Source organism: Cucumis melo, chromosome 5, assembly GCF_025177605.1.
Source record: "Cucumis melo cultivar AY chromosome 5, USDA_Cmelo_AY_1.0, whole genome shotgun sequence".
NCBI classification, from domain to species: Eukaryota; Viridiplantae; Streptophyta; class Magnoliopsida; order Cucurbitales; family Cucurbitaceae; genus Cucumis; species Cucumis melo.
This window is the reverse complement of record NC_066861.1, coordinates 11403294-11429052: the sequence shown is the minus strand read 5'-3', so window position 1 is coordinate 11429052 and position 25759 is coordinate 11403294. Positions and strand designations below refer to the sequence as shown.

General features: G+C 36.6%; 2 protein-coding genes across 4 annotated transcripts; both read right to left on the bottom strand.

Moving 5' to 3' along the window:
- Positions 1-7071: 7071 nt before the first annotated feature.
- Positions 7072-7554, bottom strand: LOC127149541 (uncharacterized mitochondrial protein AtMg00860-like). The gene has a single exon (XM_051085321.1). The coding sequence runs from the start codon at positions 7552-7554 to the stop codon at positions 7072-7074; it is 483 nt and encodes a 160-aa protein (XP_050941278.1).
- A 12673-nt stretch (positions 7555-20227) lies between these two features.
- Positions 20228-25430, bottom strand: LOC103496890 (uncharacterized). Of its 3 annotated transcripts, none has more exons than XM_008458922.3 (2): positions 25241-25430; positions 20228-22877 (listed from the first exon to the last, which is right to left on the bottom strand). In XM_008458922.3, the coding sequence occupies exon 2, from the start codon at positions 22433-22435 to the stop codon at positions 20519-20521; it is 1917 nt and encodes a 638-aa protein (XP_008457144.1). In that variant the 5' UTR covers positions 22436-22877; positions 25241-25430; the 3' UTR covers positions 20228-20518. The 3 variants fall into 3 exon arrangements, with proteins under 3 accessions (XP_008457144.1, XP_008457145.1, XP_050940918.1); XM_008458923.3 differs by having other exon boundaries at positions 20228-22775; positions 25241-25408; XM_051084961.1 differs by lacking the exon at positions 25241-25430 and adding an exon at positions 23737-23852.
- Between the last annotated feature and the right edge of the window lie 329 nt (positions 25431-25759).

Genomic DNA, 25759 nt, shown 5'->3' with positions numbered 1-25759 from the left:
TCATTTTCTATTGATTTTTCTTTAATTTTCAATTAGAATTTGAACTAATAAATCTTTCTTGAGGTAAAGGCATCCATTGCTCTTAATTGTCACAACATTGTAGCCTAAAAACTTAAAGTAAATTGATAATTTGCATATATACAAGTTATTATAATTTTTTAAGTAAAATAATTAGATCTTATCGCATGAAAATAGAAGAACACGAAGGAAAAAGTAGGCAATTTGATTATTCTGCGAAATGCATGATATAAAAGAACCTTATCCCTGTTTTACTATGTTTTAGTGCTCTTATCGCAGGATTTTAGGCAAAAAGGAGTGAAGCTCATCGATATCAAACTTACGCGAGAAGACCTGTTTAACCTTTGCGGTAAAAATAGTACAAGCTAGACGTTTAAGGCACTAGCAAACAAAAAGTGGTTGACGGAAAATTCGGCAAAAGGACAAAAGGACGTCTACGGAGCTCTGTTGCAGTTTTTCAAATGTCTTAATAGAGTGTGGCGTCCTGTCAACATTAACTCTCGCCTTTAAATAGAGCCTCTCATTCAATAACAAAGTAAGCACATTTGGTCGAAGTGCAAGTTCTCACATCGTTTATCTTCTCTCTTCTCTTGAGTTTTAAGTGAGAGCTTAGAATAAAAGAGAGAGAATCATCCCTTCCATCTTCTCCCTCCTCAATAGGCAAAAATCAGAGCCAAAGAGTACGAGAAATCAGACTCAGCGATGTAACATCTTCTGTTGTATTTAACTTTGTATTTTTGTTTTATTGTTTTGTAAGATGAACACTATGGCCCAGAGGCCTAAAGTTTTTTGTGTTAAAGCAAATGTATTTCTTCTTCCATTCTCTCATATTTCTTATTCTTTCCTTGTTCAATCTATTTGGTAAGCTAATTAGTAATAAATTGTGTTTTTGATACTTAAAGAATCAAAATGGATGTACTATGAGTGTTGCTAAGTTAAACGTGCATATCTTAACATTGCGCATTCAAGACAAGAGCAATGATATAGAATGTAATCACCTAACAACACTACAAGAAGAAGGGGGTATGCCAATGCAAAGATGCGTCGGTAAAAGCCAGAAATGCGTCAAAAGAGGCTACGTCGATGCAAAAATTGACGTCAGCAAGGACGTCGTGAGAAAAGTATTGGCTTAGCCTCGTACGACGTGTGACGGAACGGCATCGACTAAGAATTACTGTCGATGCACTATTCACAGACATAGTGAGCACGTCGGCAATAGAGAACTACCTGTAGGAATTTATATCTTAAAACTCGTAGTTTGTAGTTAAAATTATATTCTAGCCAATAAAGTGAATATTGAGGATTTATTAGTGAAAATATAATACTATAATCTTGAATCCAATAAACTAAGGTCTAGAGGTTATCTAGTGTAGACTTGAACTTTATGTAGAGATATAAACTTGGATCAAATCTGAATATATAGCCCAAACGGTCCATAGTGAATGAATAAGGTTGGACGCCTTATTCTGGAAACACTATGGATGCGGTTCGCTCTGTAGTTAGTACAAACGATGTGATCTTGAATCATTCATGTAGAAACATGGGAGTGGAGGCATCCTATGTAAAGAGTTTGCATAAGACTAGAACCATGAAATAGTCACTTTTAAGTTATAACACCGTTGACTATATAAACTACCTATTTCGTTTATGATGACCTAGGTAACTTAGTCTTAATCATAAGCTAACTATGAACTTATGTTCAAACGGTATTATCCTTAGATCTGCATAGGTGAGTGCAGCTCAACAGCGTTGGCGCAATAAGCCTCCCATTTTAGATGTAAGACCAGATGGATGGCTAGGTACATACGATACAAGACGTAATTCACACCTACCTACTTTAGGGTTAATAGATAGGTTATTCTCTCAAGGACTGAATCCAAGTCTTGAATAAGGGATCTCGCCCTTTCATTGGCCCGAGAGGGATTCGGTTTATAGATTGGACCTAAAACCAATTGTTCAATAGTGGATCAGTGGGACTTAAGGAACAAGATGTAGTCTCGGGGGTAAAACCGTATTTTTTATCCAGCCGAGATTGCAAACAACCTGTGAAGGATTAACTTATTGATCATGGTTATACCAGATAGGCAGAAATATATCTATAGTGAGGGGAGTGCAACTACGAGACTTTAATGGAATGATTCGTTAGTTCAAGTGTTGATTAGCTTGGTTTAAATGGTTTAGCCAGTTAATCTCAACTCGTTGGAGCCCATGATCTATAGGTCCATCATGTTCCCCTACTAGCTCATAAAAAATTAACTTAGAATAACATGTTGGAATAATTCGAATTGTTCGAATTAGGTAAAGAGAGAGAAACGGACAAGTACAAGTGATATAGTCGTCAATTGTAGCTTTGGGCAAAAGCTTTATGTTTAAATATGATTTAAATATTAAAAATATGAATAGAGATTCATATTCAAAAGCTTGAATTTAATGGAAATTGTCAAAGTTGTAAAAAGTCAAAATATTGACTTTTGACTTTGAAAAATCAAATTATGATCTGTTTTATATTCAAATGTGATTTGAATTTCAGGAAAATGAATGCAGATTCATCCTCGAGAGGTCGGAATTAGTCAACACTGAAAAAGTGGTAAAAAGTCAAAATGTTGACTTTTGACTTGAAAAGTCAAAGTTTGACTTTGACTAGAATGGTCAAATGACCAATTTGCCCCTTGACCAAAGTTAGTGGAAAAATCTAACATTTTGTTGGATAATTCCACTAACTCTTAGTGGGCTAAGTGGAAACTCATGGTGATGACACAAAGCCCACTAAGAGAAAATGGAATGGTAAATAAATCCACTAATGGTTAGTGGACTGTGAGGTGTTGGGCTTTGGTGATTCAATTACATGCAATTTTTGCATGTAATTAGTCTATTTAAGGGACAATTTTCAAATTGAAGAAGATTTTGCCATTTTGTAATTTTGAATTACAAATTAACCTAAAGTTTTTCTCTCTCCCAAATCTCAAACTCTAAAATTCTTCTCCAATTTCTATCTATCTTTCTTTATTTCCTTCATTGAACGGGTCCCACAACCTGGTTCTAAGTCCAGAGAATAACGGGTCAACTCTAGTAGTGGTCTGGTTTGAGTTTAGGAGTAGATTTCAAGATTTCAGGAAGCTACAAAAGTAAGTGTTTTATCTTAACCCTAATTAGTGTAATTAGGGCTTTTTGTCTTAAGCATGTTAACATCTAAATTAGTTTAGATGCATCTAGGGTAAAATTTTGATCTTGTTTTCTGCTGCGTTCGTATGCTTTCCATCACTACTGATACATGTTAATGACGTCACAAATACCTCACTGCCAACGTTGCCATGTATATCAGCGTCGTCTAGTACGGGGCATCAAAAGTGTTATCTGATTAAATTTTTTATAAATTAACGTAAAATTAATACAAAATTATTAAAAATCTAACTTTTATTAATTAATGTAAATTTAATAAAAAATTATTAAAATTCTAAAATGAATTAGAACTAACGTAAAAAAATAAATTATTGAAATACCAAATCGAATTTATTATTAATTGAAATATTAAAAAAAGTACACATTCGTAGGCAATTCAAATATAAATTACCTAAATAATACAAAGTAAAAATGAAAACTTAAAAATAGTTATAAGCGTCGATGCCAGTTTCTCAACTTCTGCACATTGCCTCAACATCATTGTAGCTAATACGATCATAGGGACATAGGATGAATGTGCAAAGAGGAAAGTTGAACATTATTACGAGTTAGGTCGGGAGAAACATGAGGTTGTTTCAAACAAAAACAAATCTTACTCTGGTGGTTCTAGAAAATTGATTGAGAAGAGAAGAGTAGAAAATGATAAGATTGAGAACCAAACAGGTAAGTCATAGAAAGTTTCCCACTTGCATATTAAGTAAATGTGATTGATAGCTTTTTTAACAATCAATCATATTTAGCTAATATGCAAGTGAGGAACTTTCTATGGCTTACCTATTCGATTCTCAATCTTGTCATTTTCTACTCCTCTCTTCTGAATCAATTTTATGAACCACCAGAGTTAGGTTCTTTCTATTTGAAGCAAATTTGTATTTCTCCGGACGTGACTCATAATAATGTCCAACTAGCCTCTTTACGCATGTTGCCCATTTCTCTGTGATCATACTAGCTAAAACAATGTTCAACTTTCCTTCCTTTGTTTGAGTTCCTCCATTGCACATAATTTTGAATACACAAAAATACATACAATATACATACAATAGAACATACATTTGTAGGAAATAACAGAACAACCATCAATATACATTCAAAAGCATCAATATACATACAACAGAACATACAATTCAAAAGTATCAACACACATACAACAGAACAACCATCAAAAAAACCATCATCGAACTTTTAATGCTTTTGTAGGAAATAACAGTCTGCTTTGAGGAAAATGCATTGGAAATAAATTCACTTTCTTCTTACTCAACTTGTTTCCTCTGTATTAAGAAAGTGTGTTTGTATATTGCTTGCACATATGTTAAAGGTTTAATGATATCATCATCTTAAATCTATTTGAACTCATCAGATCCTTCCATTTAGTTACTCAGTTTGAATGTTTAGTAATAAAGCAGAACTAAAATTCTGGACAGTTTATTGATTACAATTCCTAAACAGTTTCAATATGTTACATTCAAATAGTTCGAAGAAAGTTAGAACGTCGTTCTTACGGTTTGATAAATAGGCTCTAATACAAGAATAATTTTTAGAATTTTATCAAACTATAGAGACTATTGACGAAGATTTATCACTAAAATCTAAACTAAAATCTAAATGGTTTGAAACTTACCAAAAATAGAAGAACACAGCGAGGCAGCGAGGGCAAGATACGGCAGGCGCGGTGTCACAATCGTAACCCTTCAAACACGATTGTACGGCACTTGTTTTGCTCAGTCGACAAGTCAACCATTGAAAATTTGAAATCCACAGACAAACACGTGGTATAATGTAGCCTCCCTTCACGTTCTTGAGAAAATTGTTTTATAAAACGTGAGAAAGAAAATAAATTATTGAAAACATCATAAAATAAAGCATTGAAGACTGTCAATAGTAAAGCAAAGGCTTAGTTTGCAAAGAGTGCGACAAGGCTCGGCGGAGGTTAGACTACTCAGGTACCCCCTATAGTGCATATTGAGATTTTCGGCCTTGGCAAGCTTTTCCATATGAAAAAGCCAAAATGTCACATTGTGGCTTGGCGACACGAAAATGAAAGAAATAGACTAAACTACTTATAAGACATAAAGACAAAGTGAATTAGGGGTATTAGGGGTATTTGGGAACGTGTTGTCAGCTGGCGAAGCTTGAATTCTTCTATCTTCTGCGTCCGGGCTTCTAAATCTTCAACACGTTCCCAACTGGTTTCCTCCATAGGAAGGTTCTTTCACTTTACCAGATACTTGTGGATCCTTTGTGTGGGTCTTCTACCCTTCTTACTCGTTCAGCTAGAATTTCTTCAACATCTTTGTCTTCTTTCTGACTAAGGTCGATAATAGGGTGAATTACGACATTCTGCTGCAGGTCTTCGGTGTCTTGATGGTAGGGTTTCAAGTTACTCACATGAATTACTGGGTAGATTTTCATCCATGTGGGTAATGCAACTCTGTAAGATGTGTTTCCTACCTTTTATACTGGTCATTCGTACTTTTTGATGAGATGTTGGTCTTTGCATCCTCGAAACTTGATCTGTTCTGGTCATAGTTTGATGAGTACCTGGTCTCATGCCCAAAACTCAAGAGGTTGTCGCTTCTTATAAGCCCACTTCTTCATCCGCCTCGATGCCTTTTCTAGGTACGCTCGGGCGATGTCATTTTTCTGTTTCCACTATTTTGTGAAATTGTGAGCTTGGGGGTTCTTTCCTACATAGGGATGATCAACAAGGTGTGGCAATACAGGTTGTCTGCCAGAAACAATCTCAAACGGGCTTCTTCTAGTAGATGAACTTGTCTGAGCATTGAAACAGAATTGGGCTACGTCCAACAACTTGACCCAATTCTTCTGTCTTGCGTTTACAAAATGACGCAAGTATTCCTCGAGCATGTAGTTGAACCGCTCAATCTGACCGTCAGTCTGGGGGTGGTAGCTTAAGGATATGTTCAGACTCATCTCCAAGAAGGTAAATAACTACGTCCAGAAGGAGCCAACAAATCTACCATCCCTGTCACTCACTATACTTGTTGGGACTCCCCACAACTTAACAACATGCTTGAAGAACAATTCAGCCATCATTTCGACTGAACACTGCTTGGTGGTGGGGATGAAAGTAGTGTACTTTGAAAATGATCAATGGTGACCAAGATGGCCTCAAAGTCGCCTACCTTGGGAAGATGGGTGATGAAGTCCATAGAAACACTCTCCCAAGGTCTTGTTGGAACTGGCAGAGGGTCGAAAAGTCTGGCAACCTTCACTTTCTCTACTTTATCCTGTTGGCAGATGCGACACGTCTTTGTGTACTGCATGACATCATCTCTCATGTTCGACCAAAAGTAGCCCTTCTTCAGCAAGGCGTACGTCTGCTGCCATCCGAGATGGCTAGCCCATAGAGTGTCGTGACACTCGTACAACAATTTCTTATATAAGTCCCAAGCTCCAGGAACGTATAGTCGATTACCCTTTGTTACTAACAAGTCCTCCTCGACCCAAAATTGTCGTGTTTTGCCCGCCTTAGCTAAATTCATGACATTCTGAGCAGCATGATCTTTCTGTAAAAAGTTTCTCAAGGTGTCTCTGACTGACTCGTCAATCTCACTCATTCGGAGGTGAGCTAATAGGTATATAGTCGCATGTTCATGTTTTCGACTTAGGGCATCAGCAGCCTAATTGTTCGACCCCTTCTTATGTTCAAATTTGAAGTCAAACTCAACCAGAAATTCTTACCATCTTGCTTGCTTCGAATCAACTTTGGCTAGGTAAAGAAGTGGCAAGTTGCACTGTTGTCCGTTTTCACCACAAATGACAAACCTAATAGGTATTGTCTCCAGACCCTTAAACAATGTACTACTTCAAGCATCTCTTTTTTAGACACGGTATATCTCTTCTCAGCTGCATTCAACGTTCGAATTTCGTATGTGATCGGGTGTCATTCTGTAGGTGCACACCCCCCAATGCATAATCACACGCATCTGTCTCAATCTCGAAAGGTATGGTCACATCAGCAATCCCCAAAAGTGGCCCCTCCATCAAGGCTTGCTTCAAGCCATCGAAGGCGACTTGACACTTGGGGTCCCAATTCCATTGAACATCTTTTTTCAGTAACTCGATCAGTGGACTTGCTCGTTTGGAGAATCCCTCGACAAATCGACGGTAGTAATTTGCTAACCCGAGAAATGAGCATAACTCCAAGACTGATTTCGGTACTGCCCGGTCGCGTATCGCAGCAATCTTCCCTTCTTCCATCCCAATTCCGCCACACTCTATCACATGGCCCAAGAAGTTTATTCGCTCTTGTGTAAAGGAACATTTTTCTCCATACAATTGGTTCTCCTTTAATTTCTGAAAAACCTTTTGTAGGTGGTCTCTATGTTCCTCCATGGTCGTGCTATAGACCACTATATCATCTAGGTAGACCACTACGAACTTGTCGAGAAATTCATGGAAGACCTGGTTCATCAACATACGAAAGGTTGCAGGGGCATTGGTAAAACCAAATGGCATTACAAGGAACTCAAACGCTCCATATCTGGTGACACATTCTGGCTATTTGGTCATCGCCAGGTGTTTACAATATTTGATTGGTGGGACCTACGATCTCCATTAAAGCGTTGGTCCCCTCCAGCAGTTTTGGAAGAACTTGGGTGGTTGTTCTTATTTCCCTCAGATAAGGAACTTGGATGACGTCTCACATCCTGAGAATCGTTAAATAGGTTAAACAGCCGCTCGGCTGCAGCGTATGCTGATGTGAGGTCTTGAACTCTTTGTTCATATAACTTTGTCTTTACCTACGGCTTCAACCCTTCGACAAAACAAAAAACTTTGTCTTTCTCAGACATGTCGCATATGTCTAACATCAGCCCCGCAAATTGTTTCACATACTCCCGAATACTACCAATGTGTTTCAACTCGCGTAACTTTCTTCGGGCCAAGATCTCAACATTTTTGGGGAAGAACTGTGAGCGGAGTTCTCTCTTCAAAGCATCCTAAGTATCTATCGTACAACGTCCCTCTTGCATGTTAACATATCAGGACCTCCACCATAACTTGGCATCCTCAAACAGATGCATCATTTCCAATGTAACTTTGGCTTCCTCTGTAACCGTGTTTATGGCCCTAAAGTATTGCTCGAGGTTAAAAATATAGTTTTTCTAGGGCCTTTGCATCTCTTGCCCCACAGAAGGGCTTTGGTTCTAGAATCTTTACTCTACTAACTGGAATTGCTTCTCCAATTGGAGCTTGGTTTGCCATTGCTCGCATTGTAAGGTTCAGTCTCGCATTCACATCTGCGATTTCATTTCTGACGACATCAAGGGTAGCTCGAAAATCTTCCGACATGTCGCTTATCATCTCCAATAGTGTCTTCTGAGAGCTATCTAGCTCCTGGACACGCTCCTCAATATGGGCAAAAGAGCCCATCGAACTATCCCAACGTTCGTGGCTACCAGTTCTTCCAACATTTCCTTCTAAAGTGTCAACTCTTGCCAACAACTCTTGTATCGGTAATCCTTCGACACGGCCAGCTACCGCATCGATCATTTCAGTTTTCTCAGCAATTTCTTCGAGACGGGACTCCAAAAAGCAGATGGAGTCGGGAATTTCAACTAGGTAGAGCATTTGCTCCTCTAGCTCTACCTGTCGGTCTCTCTGGGCCTTGCCCGATGGATTCACCGATGACAAATTTTGATTTCATTGTCAATTAGCCGATTTGGCTCTGATACCACTTGTCACAATCATAACCCTTCAAACACGATTGTACGGCACTTGTTCTGCTCAGTCAACAAGTTAGCCGTTCAAAATTCAAAATCCACGGACAAACTCGCAGTATGATGTAGCCTCCCTTCACGTTCTTGATAAAAAAAATTTATAAAACGTGAGAGAGAAAATAAATTGTTGAAAACATCATAAAAGAGAGCATTGAAGACTGTCAGTTGCAAAGAGTGCGACAAGGCTCGACGGGGGTTAGACTACTCAAATACCCCCTATAGTACATATTGAGATTTTTGGCCTTGGCAGGCTTGTATATGGAAAAGCCGAAATGTCACACTGTGGCTCGACGATACGAAAATGAAAAAAATAGACTAAACTACTTATAAGACATAAAGACAAAGTGAATTAGGCGTATTTGGGCATACGGCCATAGGCAAACAACACCTTGGACAAGTATGCCCATGACACGCAGCAGACGTCTTCTCTTCTTCTCCTTCTCCTCTCTTTCTCTTCGAAATTTTAGTTCTATCTTTTAGATAATTAAAACGAAGTATAAGGGAACTCTTGATGCCATTAGCAATTCATCGGGAATAGTTGGAAATAGTCTTGATGAATCACTAATGGTATCGAAATTAGGTAAACCATTCTCGACGTCATGCATAGAGCGTCGGGGATCTTGCTCTGACACATAATTAATATTCGAGTTTACCCCGATGGCTGTGCAAGCCGTAAAACTATATTACCTATTTTCAACACTGATTGAGAACTATCGGGAACAGGTGTCCTCATTCCCAATGCCATGCATGTAGGGTCGAAAATCTTTGTCACACTCTCTTCCAAACTACCTGCTAGCTTAACCCCAAAAGACGGTGTGAAGTCAACCAATATCGTTATCCTCTAACGATACATGTTGACCCTATTGAACTATTAGACCTGATAGACTGGCTATTTTCATACATGTAATGATATCTATGCACAAAACACAACGAAATGGTAATAAATCCACAAGTACATACGAGTATCAATACCCTGACTCGCCCACTTTGAAACATTTATCTAGATAAAATATTTAAAAGTCAGAACACACAAACACACAAACGTACAATGTTGCTATAGCCGAGTTCCTTGTTCACCGAGCCACCTAAGCCTTTTTTCCTCCACTTCGGGTCACGGTGAGCCTTTAGTAAGAATCATTCACTGAGTTTCCTAATGTTGCTATAGCCGATTCTAGCTTAGATATTGGAGTAAAACATGGAATTACCTTTCTTCCCTTGAAGGTGTTAGAGTGTTGACGCTCGAGTTCTCGGGTTTCATGGCAGGCTTAATTGGAGTTAGCTCTCTTTTACTCGGGTAAGTCGGCGGATGTTGTTTAGAACGATTTAAAGGCAACTTTTACTAGTGTCATCGTTTAAACCCTTTTGATTTCGTTTAGGTGGATTCGTTTGGACGCGGACTTGAACGAGATTTTAGCTACATCTCAGGTAAGGGATTTCTTACTACTGGACCTCAGACCGAGACTGGAAACGTAGTAACCCACATGGGAATTATACAATAGTAACTGTACTGAATTGATTGACGCATGGTTAACTAGTACATATCACTTATATGTTATTGACTGATTAAAGGTAACGTGACTGTTAGTTGTAGCCTATGTACTATTATATATATAATGAGTTGTTCTGTTGATGGGTACTGATGGCCTGATGTTCTATGTATTGTGGTTATGTTGATGGGTTGTGCTGTCAATTGGAATAGTAATGCCGATGGATTATGAAAATCTTAATGTTATATAAAGTTGAAATCTGTTATCAAGATACTGGTTATGAATTATGTCGTGGAGGTACCAAGGGTTTGGAAATCTCTTGGGTAGATTGTGTATACGCGGTTGAGCAGTGCTGTAAACTGAATACGACTGTTATGCCTAATATGGACGTTATGCATAAAATAGATTACCTGTAGATGAGCTAGGGTTTGATTTGAGACGAAGTACCTTCAGGGGGATTTAAAAAGTGGTGATTTGACTATTAGACTGAGTTTAGGGAATGTCACGATGAAGCGTGGGTTGGACATACATATAGCGACCAAGGAGACTGTTGATTAAACTTAAACTGTCGGTCTGGTTAAGCTTATAAACTGAAACGCTAACTTGAATGTTATTGTGATGTGACTGTTGTAGATGGTTTAGTATGGACTGAGGGGTAACAGTTAGCTTTATCTATGGAGTAGCGTACCTTATAGGCACGGTATCCTTCAGGATCACGAGACTGATATGTGCATCCTTCGGGATCACTAGACTGATATGTACATCCTTCGGGATCACGAGACTGATATGTGTATCCTTCGGGATCACGAGACTGCTATGTGCATCCTTTGGGATCACGAGGCTGATATGTACATCCAACGGGATCACTAGACTAATTGATGTGTGCGTTCTACAGAACCACTACACTGTTTACGTAGGGTACCCCTTAATAGGAAGCTAACTGTTATCACCCTAACGGGCTCAGTAGTGGGTCCCTTACTGGGTATATTTTATACTCACCCTTTTTCTCTTTAACTTTTCAGGTAGGTGTATGGCGAGGGGCAGACCAGCGAGGGGCAAGAAGGATGCGTGAAGGCCATATGGACGCGTCTGGTTTTCTTTATGCTTCCGCTGATGTATTTTGTTACTTGTTATTTTCTATTTGTCAGATCGAGTCATGGTTAGAACATTTGATTAGTGGCTTTGTGTTTTGATGATTTGAGAACTATATTTTGGAACTCTTGGGAACGTGATTTAAAATAGGGCCCGAAATTGTTTTTGTGATATTTTAAACATTTTTAATGAATTGTAACCGATCTTTTATGAGCTTGTGCATTTTACTGTCAAATCTTAGTACTACGTAGTGACCTCAGCTTAGTCCGGAAAGTTGGGTCGTTACAGATTAAATATTCACTTGCTTGCATAAATTTTCATTAAGAAATCTAGTCTCGAAAATTATACTTGAAAATAGTCGTGAAATTCAAATAATTTCATAGCTTCGTAAATAACGTGTAAAGCATTTAATCATAAATAACAGTTATGAAAAATATTTTCAAAACTGGTTTTGTCACTCACAGTCTTGAGCTAGATCCTTGGTCTGTAAGCTCGATTTAATTCTTCTCGTCCTGTCAACAACCAAACTAAGTATAGAATCCTAGATATTTTGGTTTTCTAAAGATGGGTTTAACATGTCTCACTAAAGATGACGCTCATGAACTCAAAGTTTAAGATATAGAACCATATTCCACACAACTTTCTGAATTTTTCAGATTTTTAGGACAAACGTCAAATGACCATCCTCAATATTTAACCAAAATGAGTGCTCTTTATGTCAAAATCCTCATTTTTATGTCCTATATAATTTACCTGAAGACATGTAAACCAAATTCCTAGTCGATAATCTCACAAACACTTCGAAACAGAACCATTCTAAAACCACGCACTTTGTAACCCCTTAACTTGTCCCTACAATATAACACGTTTTCAGTCATAATTGGCTCTCATAATCTTCATAACAGTTATAAGAAATTGAATAAGCTTTTCAACCATATTAAATAGAGATTCTGACTCAATGAGGACACACCGGAACACTAAAAAAACTAGAGGTGTCTGATTATTTCACGTGGAAAGAACCTACTCTGTCTTCTATGTCAAATAACACCCAATTAACAACAGAATTGGCTCAAGCTTCCTTGATGAAGATTGTTCAAAAATAATTTAGCCTTTTGAAAATTCAAACCTCACCTCTTAGTTGTTATTAAGTAGATCAAACCAAATTGAAAACTAGAAGTGTGCAGTATGTGTCAAAATCTGCATAGATGCAACTTCCATTGAGTTTTTCCCCTTCTTCTTCAACCTCAGAACCCTGGAAACTTCTTTTTCTTCCTTGTTAAGCTTCCCTTTCAAAAATTCTGGAGAAATGATGGAGAATTGATGAGGAAAATGTTTGAAGAAAAACAAACAAAACTCACCAATTGTTTCTTTTTCTTTTTTTTTTCTTTTTTCTTTTTATTTTCAATAATTCCTTTTTCCTTATTTTTATTTATTATTTTTTTAAATACTAAAATTCAAAATTAATAAAAATCAACTTCAATTTTTATTCACCCTACTAATATGTGAATGAGCAAATAATAGAATGATGTCTTAGGCTAAACAATCTTGCTCTGACACATAATCAGTGTTTGAGTTTATCCCAACATCTCATGCAAGCTGTCGGGAACTATATTCCTATTTTCAACGTTTGTTGAAAACCATTGAGACTGGCTTTTTTCCCGATATTTTTCATGACACGTCAGAAAAATGTAATATTAAAATAATATTTTTGTTGTGTCCCCACGCAGCAACACGGCGTCGAGAATAGTCGTCTATCCCGACGTTCCTTCTTTAGACACCATTTTGTGCGTCGGGAGCCCTCCAATTTCTTGTAGTACAAGTGATAATTGCATTTAACTAAGTGAGTGGCGAGAAGATTGTAGCAATGTAATCTTATTGCCAAACTCATCTTTTACATACAGTACCGAGAGGATACTGTGTGTGGTAAAAGTACCGAGAGGTTGTCCGCTTTAATTAAGGATTAGTTACTAATAGAACATTTAAGATGATCATATACAAATCATAGCTTAACTTTGAGTATTTGTATGCCAAAAGGCGAGCAAGTATGGCAAAAGCACTGAGAGGTTGCTCGCCCTAATTCTTAGTTAATACATGTTTTGTATTGCCTTGAAGTATTAAAACACAAATTATTGCGATTAGACAATTAAACTTTTCCTTCCTCGTCATGCTTATAATGAGTTCATATTCAATTATTTCAACTCGTCTGCTCTCCTTGCACCCTCAAGCACAGCAGTGTATGTTGCAATTTGTATCCTAAAACTCATACTTTGTTATTTGATTCAATAAAATTTATTATGGAATGCTATAATCTTAAAACCAATAAATTAAGGTCTCGAGGCTATTTTACTGAGTTTGTCAAATACCCTTGAACTTTATGTATAGACATAAACATGGATTAAATTCAAGTTAATAGCCCAAATAGTCTATAGTGTATGAATAAGATTGGGCGCCTTATTCTGGATAAACACTATGGATGTGGCCCACTCCGTAGTTAGTACAAACGATGTAATCCTGAATCGTTCATGTAGAGACATGGGAGTGAGGGCATCCTATGTAAATGGTTTGCATAAGACTGGAACCACGAAATAGTCATTTTTTGTTATAACACCGTAAACTATAAACTGACTATTTCATTTATGATGACCTAGGTAACTTGATCTTAATCTTGAGCTAACTATGAACTTTTGTTCATTCGGTAGTATTCTTAGATCTGCATAGGTGAGGGCAGCTCATCATCTCTGGTCCAATAAGCCTCCCATTTCAAAAATAAGACCGAGTGGATAGCTAGGGACATAGAGTTCAAGACGGAATTCACTCCTACCTATTTATGTGATAGTAGATAGGTTGTTCCCTTAAGGACTGAATCCAAGTCTTGAACAAGGGGCCCCACCTTCTCATTAGCCCGAGAAGGATTCAGGTTTATAGGTTGGACCTTAAACCAATTATTCAATAGTGGATCGGTGGGTCTTAAGGAACAAGATGTAATCTCGGGGGTAAAACTGTATTTTAACCCAGCCAAGATTACGAACAACCTGTGAAGAATCAACTTACTCATCATGGTTATATCAGGTGGACAGAAATATATCTATAGTGAGGGGAGTGCAACTAAGAGTCTTTAGTGGAATGACTCTTTAATTAACGAATGTTGATTAAGCTTGGTCTAAAAGAGTTTAGCCAGTTAATCTTGAATCGTTGGAGCCCATGATCTATAGGTCCATTAGGTTCCCCTACTAGCTCATATGGATTCAACTAAGAACAAGTATGTTGAAGTAATTCGAATTGTTCGAATAAAGATAAGAGAGAGAAACCGACAAATATATAAGATAAGTCGGTATAAATAAACTTTAAGTTTTGTGTTTAAATATGATTTAAATAAATATGAATATAGATTCATATTTAAAAGCTTGAAAAGTTTAGAAACAGTCAAAGTTGTAAAAGTCAACATGTTGACTTTTAACTTTGAACTTTGACCGGATTTATATCCAAATATGATTTGAATTTTAGAGAAATGAATACGGATTCATACTCGGGAGGCTAGAAATAGTCAAGTCGGAAAAATTAGTAAAAAGTCAAAAAGTAGACTTTTGACTAAGAAAAGTCAAAGTTTGACTTTGACTTAATTGGTCAAATGACCAAAATGCCCCTTTGACTAATTACTTTATTAATTAACGATTAATGGGAAATGTGGCAGATTATTGTGAATTTGAAGCCACTAATTTCATTAAAGAGTTAATGAATTGATTAGGTGTTAATAATGTATGAAATAATTTACATGCAATTTGCATGTAAATTTCATATAAAACTTCTCATTATAGAATGAGAAGAGGATGACGTTTTCTTCGAAAAAGAACACCTAAACGATACATCGCTTCCCATCTCTCTCTATTTTTTACTTCATAAAATCGAGTCCCACAACTCCGTTCTTGGTCCTGAGCATAGTAGGTCAACTTGGTGGCTGTCCTTGCTCGTGATTTTCAAGTGTAGAAGAAGCTTTGGATTGAAGAAGAAGCCCAGAACTATAAAAGGTAAGTTCTTCGTTTATCTTTTTGGCTCTTCGCTTAGGATCATCGCTTAGCATGTGCATGTTTTCTTCTAAATCGTTTAGATGCATATAGAGTAAAGCTTGATTCTTTACCTTCCGCTGTAGCATGTTTCTTAATGTTTTTCCATCAGTGTAAATAGTTAGGATAATTAGTATACTGTTCATAATTATACTGTATAGCTTATACCGCATGATTCAGTGCACCATAGGATAAATTAAGAGCTTAAATTCCCTGTGTTCAATCCTAGACTTACCAGGAAACCTCTCTTCGCTTATACTTGGGCGATAGAGAGGAAAACTTACACGATAACATTTATCTTTCTTAGTTTAGCAACGCATGAATAGGAGTGCACATTTTATCACATCACCCTATTTAGTCAACTAATAATCGCTCATTTAGAGCCCTTCATGTTAAATCTACGAGCATAATACTTGTAAAGATGTAACACATAAATGAAATTGAAAGCACATACCACAAATTCTAAAGATTTCATGAAAACGGCTAAGATGAAACTTATTTCTTTGAATTTCGTATTATTTTAAATTTTGTTTCTTGATTCATTACCATAGGATAATTAGTTTCTTGATCCGCTTCTCCCGGAACATTGAGTTTGATTTTTTATAAACCAAGAGGAATGATGACTCCAAAGAAAGAGGAGAGACGGAAGAAATCACTACAACCATTTTCTTGATCAAAATCAACCAAGAAAGCTAGAAGACATCCAAGAGCCAAGAGAGAAAAATCAAATAAGAGAAAGGATGAGAGAAGTACATGAAAAGATCTTGAGAGAGCTTGTCAGACCCAATCTAACACAAAGACCATTGTGTATTGTCATCCTTTCGATGACCGTTCCATTTGAATTAAAGATGGGATTGATACATCTTGTACCAATCTTCAAAGGGAGCTTGGGAGAGGACGCTCATAAACATCTTAAGGACTTCCATGTGATACAACTTAATGATATCACATGGCATTACGAAAGAATAATTAAATTTGAGAGCATTCCCTTTCTCCTTGACCGATGGTGCAAAAAAGTGGCTCTACTACCTAGAGCCAGTCTCAATTACGACATGGACTAGTCTCAAGATGTCACACCCCGTCCTGCACACAACCTTACTTGCCATGCGAGACTCAGTGTGTTATGTTTCCTATCGCCTAGAGATGTTTATTAAGTTATAGGTTAAGTTTAAGAAAAGGTATTGGGCGATTAAGCAAAACTTAAGAACCTCAGGTATGAGTGCCTTTGGTGTTATACGCATCAAAGATACTCAAGTCGCACCGCGTCTCGCATGGCAAGTAAGGTTGTGTGAGGGGCGGGGTGTGACACAAGAAAGAAATTTCTTGAAAAAAATTTCCCCACCTCAAGAGCTCATAACATTAGAAAAGAAATCTACAGTATTCGACAAGCCTTTGGAGAGTCCCTATGGAAATATTGGAAAAGGTACAAATGTGCTAGTCTTGAGAAGAAATTTCTTGAAGAAAATTTTTCCCACCTCAAATGCTCATAACATTAGAAAAGAGTTGTATGATATTCGACATGCCTTTGGAGAGTCCGTGCCAAAATATTGGGAAAGGTACAAGGAATTATATGCTAGTTTTCCTCCTATCAAATTTCGAATCAATATTTGATCCAATACTTTTATTTGGGATTGTTGGCTTTAGACTGTATTACTAATGACATCGAGGCGGGAGGAACATTGGTGATAAAACACCTTGGGAAGCTAGTGATCTTATTTCAACAATGGCTGAAAATTCCTAAAGCTTAGGGAATAGAGCAACTGACTTGGATCACCCGACAACAAAAGAGGTCAATGAATTTCTTATACTTCGCCCATTTCTTCTCTTCTTGGAGTTTCAAACTCTTCTAACTCTCTTTAGATCTTGATTTCGGTCTTGACGAGATTTTTCTTCTCTTCTTTCCCGTCTAAGTCGCCTCTCCTCTCAAGCAATTAAACTCAAAACTCGTCAAGGAGCTGGTCATACAACAAAGGAAAATTTAAACATAAACAATTTCTTTTTTATTTTTCTTTAGAATTCAAGATTTCAATTAAAGACTTGGATGCTATTTCCAAAATTTTTCAGTTGCACCATTTTGTTTGGGTTTGAAAATAGGTATATCGTTTTAAAAAGAAATCAAAAGGGTCTAAGATCCCTAAATCACAACCAACAAAAAAATCAATGGGGATGTCGTTTCATGCTTTCATGAGAGATCAATTCAATCAAACAAGAATTGATACTTAGCAAGATTTGAATTCAATTAAAATTGAAATTGAAAAGAAATTTAGACATAGATTCTTAAGAATTAAAGAAATACTAGAAACTCATTCCCAAATAAAGTACCTTAGTTCTTCATGGATCTCAAAGTAACTTCAAGAACAATTGGGGACCATGGAGACATTCTTGATGGATTTGAAAGAAAAAAAATTTGTTGATCTCGAAAGAGAATTACAAGAGAAATGTCCTAACTAAAGTGTAATTTTGAAAATCTGTACATTTTTGTTCTACATGTTTGGGATAAAAAAGACATTTTGGTCTTCATGTTTCAAAATCTAAACATTTTTGTTTCTAAGATTTTAATAGTGCTAAATTTTATTACTTCGAGATAATGGAACCATTAGTGACTTAACCAAAAGTTGATTAGGCTAATTTTAAATATAAATGGATGGATCATGTGGCTATTTTAATTTAGCAAAAGGTTATTTAAAAATAATGAAGAATCCCCTCGTCAACTTTTCATTCTCAATTGCAAGTGTTTTGCTAACTAGAAGTGAAAAAATAATCTGACGACTCGAATAACCTAAATTATCAACTCATAGAATTGGATTGGATTATTTTAAAATTTGGGTTGGTTTATTTTTTTCATTTTTCCGATTTGAGGATCGAAAAATTAGGTTCAATTCAATCCAACCTAAATTAATGAAATTATATATATATTTATATTAAGTTTTATAATATGGTTCTTGGATGATTTTAAAAGTTTAGTTCATATTGTTGTACTTTATCAATGTTTTTGGATGTGGAAATTTATAGATATGATGTCATAATGTTTTTTAAATTTAGCAAATAATAAAAATGGAAAAAGAAAAATAATACAACCCGACCCAATCCTTATTTTTAGGATTGAGTTATGGGTTGGGAATGCTTCTCGGGTCACTTAGGTTACCAACCCAACCAATCCAAAAATTTAAGTTGATCCCAAAATACCCTTTAACCCAATCCAACCTGTTTACAACCCTACCCAACCACTTGTTCAAAATTGGTACTAGCCGGTTCAAAATGGAGGCCAAAACCTTAGAAAAAACAAGAGAACCGGTTGAATAAAAACTCGAAGAAAAAGAAGTGTTGAAATAGGGCAGTGGAATTGGGGAGATGAGAAACCTAAAAAGGGAAAATAAGTAAAGAACAAAAGAAGAGGGGAAAAATTGGAGAGGGAAGTTCCATGGAGTAGGGAAAAGAAGAGTCGGTCAGTATGGTGAAGTGAAGTGGATTAAATTTTTGTGGATAGAATGAAATGCATGTTGAAGTTGCAAACCCAGTTTTTAAATCTCAAATTCAAATATATGGTGGGTATTGTTGGTGGTGGTGTTCGTATTCCTGGACAAAAACATATTATGAACCTAAACATAAGAGTGGCATTGCACGTGCCACGTACGGCGGTGGAAGAGTGTCTTAGAGTTGTTTTTCTAATTATTTATTCAGAAAAATACCCACATCATCAATTATCAATCACCAACCTAAGTCATCTCATACACTAAAATAGAGCATCATTGAAATCTCAAAGGTTAACATGTTGGATTTTAAAATATAGAGACTAAATAAAACTAAATCTACTTTAAAACTAAATCTACTTTTATGTTAATGGAAGCTAACAAAAGAATACCCGAAATCCTCACCAAAACATTGTTCAATAAATCTGTCAATTCTCATAGAAACCAGAAGAAAAAGATGGAGACCAGGTCGAAATTTAGAATAGATTTTACAATTCTATTTGGTTTAACTTTTCAAGTATTTAATTTTAAAATAAGACATTTTTAGATATCAAACTATTTGACAACTCAAAATAGTTTTTGGAACACTTCAAAATTTATTTTAACCAGTTCAAATAGACTCTAAAAAATGTTTATAGCAAAATTAAACCCAATACCATGGTAAGAGTAGCAACTGTTTTTCATTTTTTTTACATTTTATAACAACGTTAATATAAAATATTAGAATGTCGATGTCTATAACCTCTGTCACAGATTCATCTATTAATCTTCCCATTAATCCCTTTTCTACTCTCTTGTACTCTCTTTATATTTGTTACCACTATTCTCACAATAATGTAAACAAAGTTCATAGAAACCTTTTGTAGCACACAACAATTGATACTAGTAACATATACTCTACTTTCTCCCTTGTAGACAAGACTCATTTTGCACAAATAAAACAAAACTATTCTAGACTTCATCTACATCAGCACAATACATAGCAATCACAGTACTTCAAAGATGTAAACAATGTTACCAACTAAAAGAAGCATATAAATACATATTTCTGGCTACCATATATAAACATAGTCCCATGCTTTTCCTACTTTCCAAATAAAATGCTATTTATAGCTCAATTCTGTACGGATCAGAAAGCATCAACAAACACTCAAAACTTGGAGTAGCTGTGGACAAAGTTTTTCAGAAAGTAACACCACCACTACAAATCACCAAAGCATAGGCTTGGCTTTTATAACGATATACAAATAAAAGAGCCTATTGACACGAAAGTACTGATAATGTTTTAAATCAGATAGCCCTGACAAATTCCATAATGTAAAACTACAAATCTAATCATTATTATCACAGTACACGATTCACAAATCCCCAACTGAAGTTTTATGTACATGATGATACCAATGCGTTATTAAATAACTCCTAAATTACCTGGATTTCTCCATTTCCAGTGGCTTTCGGATCAGATATCCTTAAATGCCATTATTCATATTCTTCATCTTCAAATGCCCGCCAAGCAATGACATGAGCCCACCTCCATGAACCCTTCCCTCAGGAATTGAATATTCAAGGAATTTTTTGCCAATACAATATCCGTTCCCATCTTCCTCTCCCTTCTCTGTACTCAAGAAACTAGAATATGAAGCTGATGATTTCATTGAGGATGGAACCAATACCTGTGGTGGTATAAGTTGATGTCGCTTCGTAGGCTTCTCTGCAGAATCAATTGAATCACATATGAAACTGATTGCAGAAGATGTATTATAGTGGTCCAAGCTATCTCCAACTGTAGACGCAGCAGAAGCAGATACCAGACCATGGAAAAGTCCTGGTCCAATCAGGCTACCCTTGTTTGTTTCTCGATCTTGGATCATGCTACTATGAGCAGCACATAAACCACTCTTACCCCTTGCAAATTTTTCGCACTTGCCTTCTCCCCATGTGCATCGTTTTCCACCTCCATGGGCTTTGCAGAAGTCTGTGCTCCCTTGGGCACTCTTTCCACAGTTCTCGAATTTGCATCGCTTGCCTCCACCATGTCTGACACAGCAATCAGTGCGCCCACGAGCACTTTTTGTGCATCCTGACACCACACACCTCTTTCCACCACCATGAGCAACACAAAAGTTTGTGCCCCCATGTACACTTTTTGGGCAAATCCCACCCCCATCAAAGAGGCAACGCTTCCCCCCACCATGTCCCTTGCAAAGAGGAGTACTCCCTTCAGCACCTTTTGTGCATCCGGCAAATATACATCGTTTCCCTCCCCCATGGGCCTTACAATACATGGTACTTCCTTGTGCACCCTTTGTGCAGCGTTCATACTGGCAACGGCGTCCACCACCATGAGAAATGCATAGACCAGCATGTCCTTCAGCACTACGAGTGCAGCCTTCCATCTTACATCGTTTTCCCCCACCATGTCTAATACAAAGGCCCGACTTTCCACGTGCAGCCTTCGCACATCCACCTGAATATCCACAACGTCTACCACCACCATGAGCAATGCAAAATTCTGTCTTCCCCTCAGCACTTTTGGTGCACCCTAAATGTTGGCACCTCCTTCCTCCACCATGAGCTTTACAGTAAGCAGTACGACTCTCGGCTCCCTTATTGCACCCAGGTTTCTGGCATCTATGTCCACCTCCATGACCAATACAAAGACCAGATGCTCCTCGTGCACCCTTCTCGCAGCCAAAGTATTTGCACCTTTTAGGATTATTTGCTTGATGATCTGAACACACGCTTTTGGTTGTCTGGTCAATTACAGTTCCTAAAGAGTATTCTACAGTAGGTGATAGTTCTTGGCTCAGCTGATTTCTGCTATCAATTTCAAGAACCTCCTGTTGAATCAGAAGGTTTGAAGTGCCCATTCTTGGAGCAAAAAGAAGTGATGGCATATACCCACCCGATTTTTTTGCTGAGGTAGAACCCTCATCAACCAGTGGGATAGACAGTTGATTAGCTTCAGCAGTCCATTGGTTTATCAGATAAGTTGCACTGACATCAGTTTCTGCTGAAACTGAACATTCGACCACACTTGAAACTTCATTAGTCCCTCCAGAAAGACCAAGCTGCAATATTGAGTCACTCGGTGATATTTCTTCTGGTAAAGATGCAACTTGTGTCTTAGTCTTATTATATCCAACATTGTAATAATCATCACAGTTAGCACTTGGAGTTGGACCAAGTCCAAGTACCAGTCTACATCCATCATCTGGGGCGTAACTGAAGTTGAAGTTGAGGTCATTTAAAGCAACCTCACATCCAGAAGATTTTCTTACTCCAAAGCCAAAACAATTCAAGCTCAAAGTAGTGTCACCAAAGTTGTCATCTTTTGTGAGATCGCCATTTTGAGAATAATGTGCTACAGTCTTGTTCAAATCCATTCTTTCAACACTGAAGTTCAAACTAATAGGATAATCTTGCCAACAAGGTGTAAGGAATACTAAAAGCAGATGTACATATCAGCACCCAAAACAGATTCTAACAGATTACTACTACCTCCACCGCTAACAAAGCCCGACGTATCTGATCTATCCATCAGCTTTATATGCTAACCAAAGATCTTCCCACCAAAAATGCAACAATTTCTTTTTAATCAATTACTAGTGTATCTAATGACGTTTCTTGGATAGAACCCCTTGATGAGAACGAGTAATGTTGATATGCAGAAATCTGGGGAGCTCCTTATGCTCCTTGATGAGAACTCATTCAGCTTCATCAACCCTGAAAATGGTACATCTTATAACACGACCAATGTCAATGAAATGATGCCTCTCCATCAATTCAAACGCATTGTTGGACACAACAATAGCAGAATAGTAGGTACTGTTGAAGCAAAGAGGATTTAAAGTTGATGTCAGGAAGAATGTTTTAAAATAAATCTCCAGTCATATGACCACTGTCAATACAATTTTGAGAACATTACAGAAACAATTCACAAGTTTTACATCCCAACTTTCTGAAATAACATGACTTCTTAATTGAAAGATATATAAGTTATGAACAGATACAATAATCACCAATCTGAAATGAGTGCAGTCACAGGATGCTCATCCAAAATTTAAGGTAAATGCAAACAATAAATGAATTGGTTACATGCTTGAAAAATGGCACTGGAGAAGCATGTAATAAAACATATCAATTCACAACTCCAACAATTGCAGAAACATTACTATGGACCTTTTTATTTATTGTCGTTGCTTCTTTACAACTTCATAAATGGAAAATCAATTATATACAAAGTTCAATGCATATACGTTGTAAATGCATTTGGAATCACGGACGCATGGTAGATGTGGTCAAAGTCACTTTAAGTCATGTGGATGTAACAGAAAGTACGGAAAAACTAATAACTAAACTAATGAGAAAGCAAACAGTAAAGAGGGTAAAATAAAAAGAAATAGAACAACATAACAACTAAGTTGAAACAGATGCACTTTTGCTGATGCAGAATGCATACATGTAGATAATGAGCTAAAGTTGTTATGATTATTGAAATGACACCGATTTTTTTGTCAACTTCTTTTAAGCATCCAACTTCAGTAACAGGTTTAGTCTTGTACACTTCACTTAGAAATACCTTTCTTATAACATATTTCATTGAGACACCTATATTTCACTATATAGCATGTCCTCGATAATTAGCAACAATAACAATTATAAGTTTTATAGGATATACAATTACCTTTCAAATTGCAAGAAGGATATTGAGAAACCCAAACTAACATGAGTGAAATCCTTTCTCAGAAGCTCTCATAGCGCTTTGGGTGGAAACAACCCTTTCTTTTATTCTTCCTTGTGAATAAAATCATGACCATGTCCACAACAAAAATAATAATAACATATCTTCAATTGTGTTTCTCCTTGGGAAAGACTGTTACTTGATTTTATGTGAAATTGTGAATAATCTTTTGTGGTTGCACTACTAATCAGCTAGAGTTTGAAATCACTTTTGTTAAGAGTTCAGTTTAGCATTCACTCATCAAATATCGAACATCCAAGAACCCGTAATGGAAGTAGCAGATTCTCATTTCTAGGGAAGGGATCAGGTTCCACTGCAGGTAAGTTCCTAGGCATTTTTTTCCCTATTTAAAGCAGAAAGGAAAAGGAGTGTTCCCTTGAAAAAACAATTATTGGAAGGATGTGAAGATTTGGAATGTGGTATTATCCAATCCAATTCTTATCCATGAACTCTCTATCATATGACTACCCTTTGTTTTTTATTACCAGAAGTTGGGAAACACTTCAATAATTGTTTTGGACGGTGTCCCCCTTGTTTCAAGAAGACCCTATTCTTTCAATCTTTTTAGTGAGTCTCTCCTTAGATTTTGTTCATTCATGTTTTTGACAAAAACTAGTTTTATATCGCCCCTAATTTCCTGATATAGAAGAACACAAGACTCAATAGTTTCAAAATGCAATAAGGATTCTTCTGCAGTAAATATGTTCCAATTCCTGATTTCTTTTTAAATTTACAGCTACCACTGATTAGCATCAAAGCATGTCGCCTCAAAATCTTCTGAAACCATAAAGTAACAACCGGCCAAGTAGTAGCAGATACATTTTTGATAAAAAAAAAAAAAAAAAAACAACAAAACAACAAAACAAGGATTCCTTAACCAGAAAGAAAACCGAACTTCACTCAAATCGTAGAAAAAGCAAATAATAGAAGGAAGTCAACCTCCATGAATCAGAATAGGCGACACGAATCACTAGCTGCACTCCCACAGAAAATCAAGAAAATGAACTTTTGGGTATAAACAGTGCTTAATCATGCAAATAAAAAATAATTAAAGGATACCCTTGTTAGATCTTCAAATACATCACAACTCAACAACTAAGAAAAAATTTTGAAAAAAACAAAACAAAACAAAAAAAATCCATACACAGAGAGCAAAAGAGATTCAAAAAGAAGATACGTACGCTTAATCACAACCATCATATCGAAAAGAGAAAAAAAGACGACGAGACCAAAAACCAAAAGTTAGGATTTCTAACAACAAAATGCACAACACACATGTATAATCAGTAATACTAGAAGATTCTACTCCTAATCGTAATAGATTGAAGTAAAATAGAAACAAAACAAAGCGCAGAAATGAAATTCGAAAACACAAGAAAATCTAAGAGAAAAGAGAAGGTAGAAACGGGAAATCGGAGGAAAGGAAAAGGAAACAGAAATGATGTACCGTGATGAAGCAATATGTAGAAGAGAATCGGAGAAGAGTAGAAAGTAGAGGAGCAATCTAAGGCATGAGGAAACGTTGTAAGAGAATGAGAGAGAAATGGGGGAAAAAAGAGAGAAAGAAAAACAGAAAAAAGGAGCGAACAAAAAACTCGAAGTCCAAGTGGAAGAGAAGAAAAGAAATTGTGGTGGAAGAGGATGTGGTAATTAAATAATTATTAATTTAATAAATTTGGTTTTTTAGAAAATGGAATTTGATGTGGGCGGCTCATATGGAATCTTAGAACACCAATTTCAGATACATGGGGCACTCCCCTCTTTAATGCCCTTTCAATTCCATAAATAGCCTTTTTCCTTCACACTAAACGACAACTTTTATTTTCTTATTATTTCATGACTTCTTCTATTCTCCCTCCATTTTTCTGTTTTTTGTTGGAGGGATGTTTTCGTAAATCCACACTTTCTTTTCTTTTCTCTTTCTTTTTTATATATACATTTTGAGAAATATAAATATCTATACATT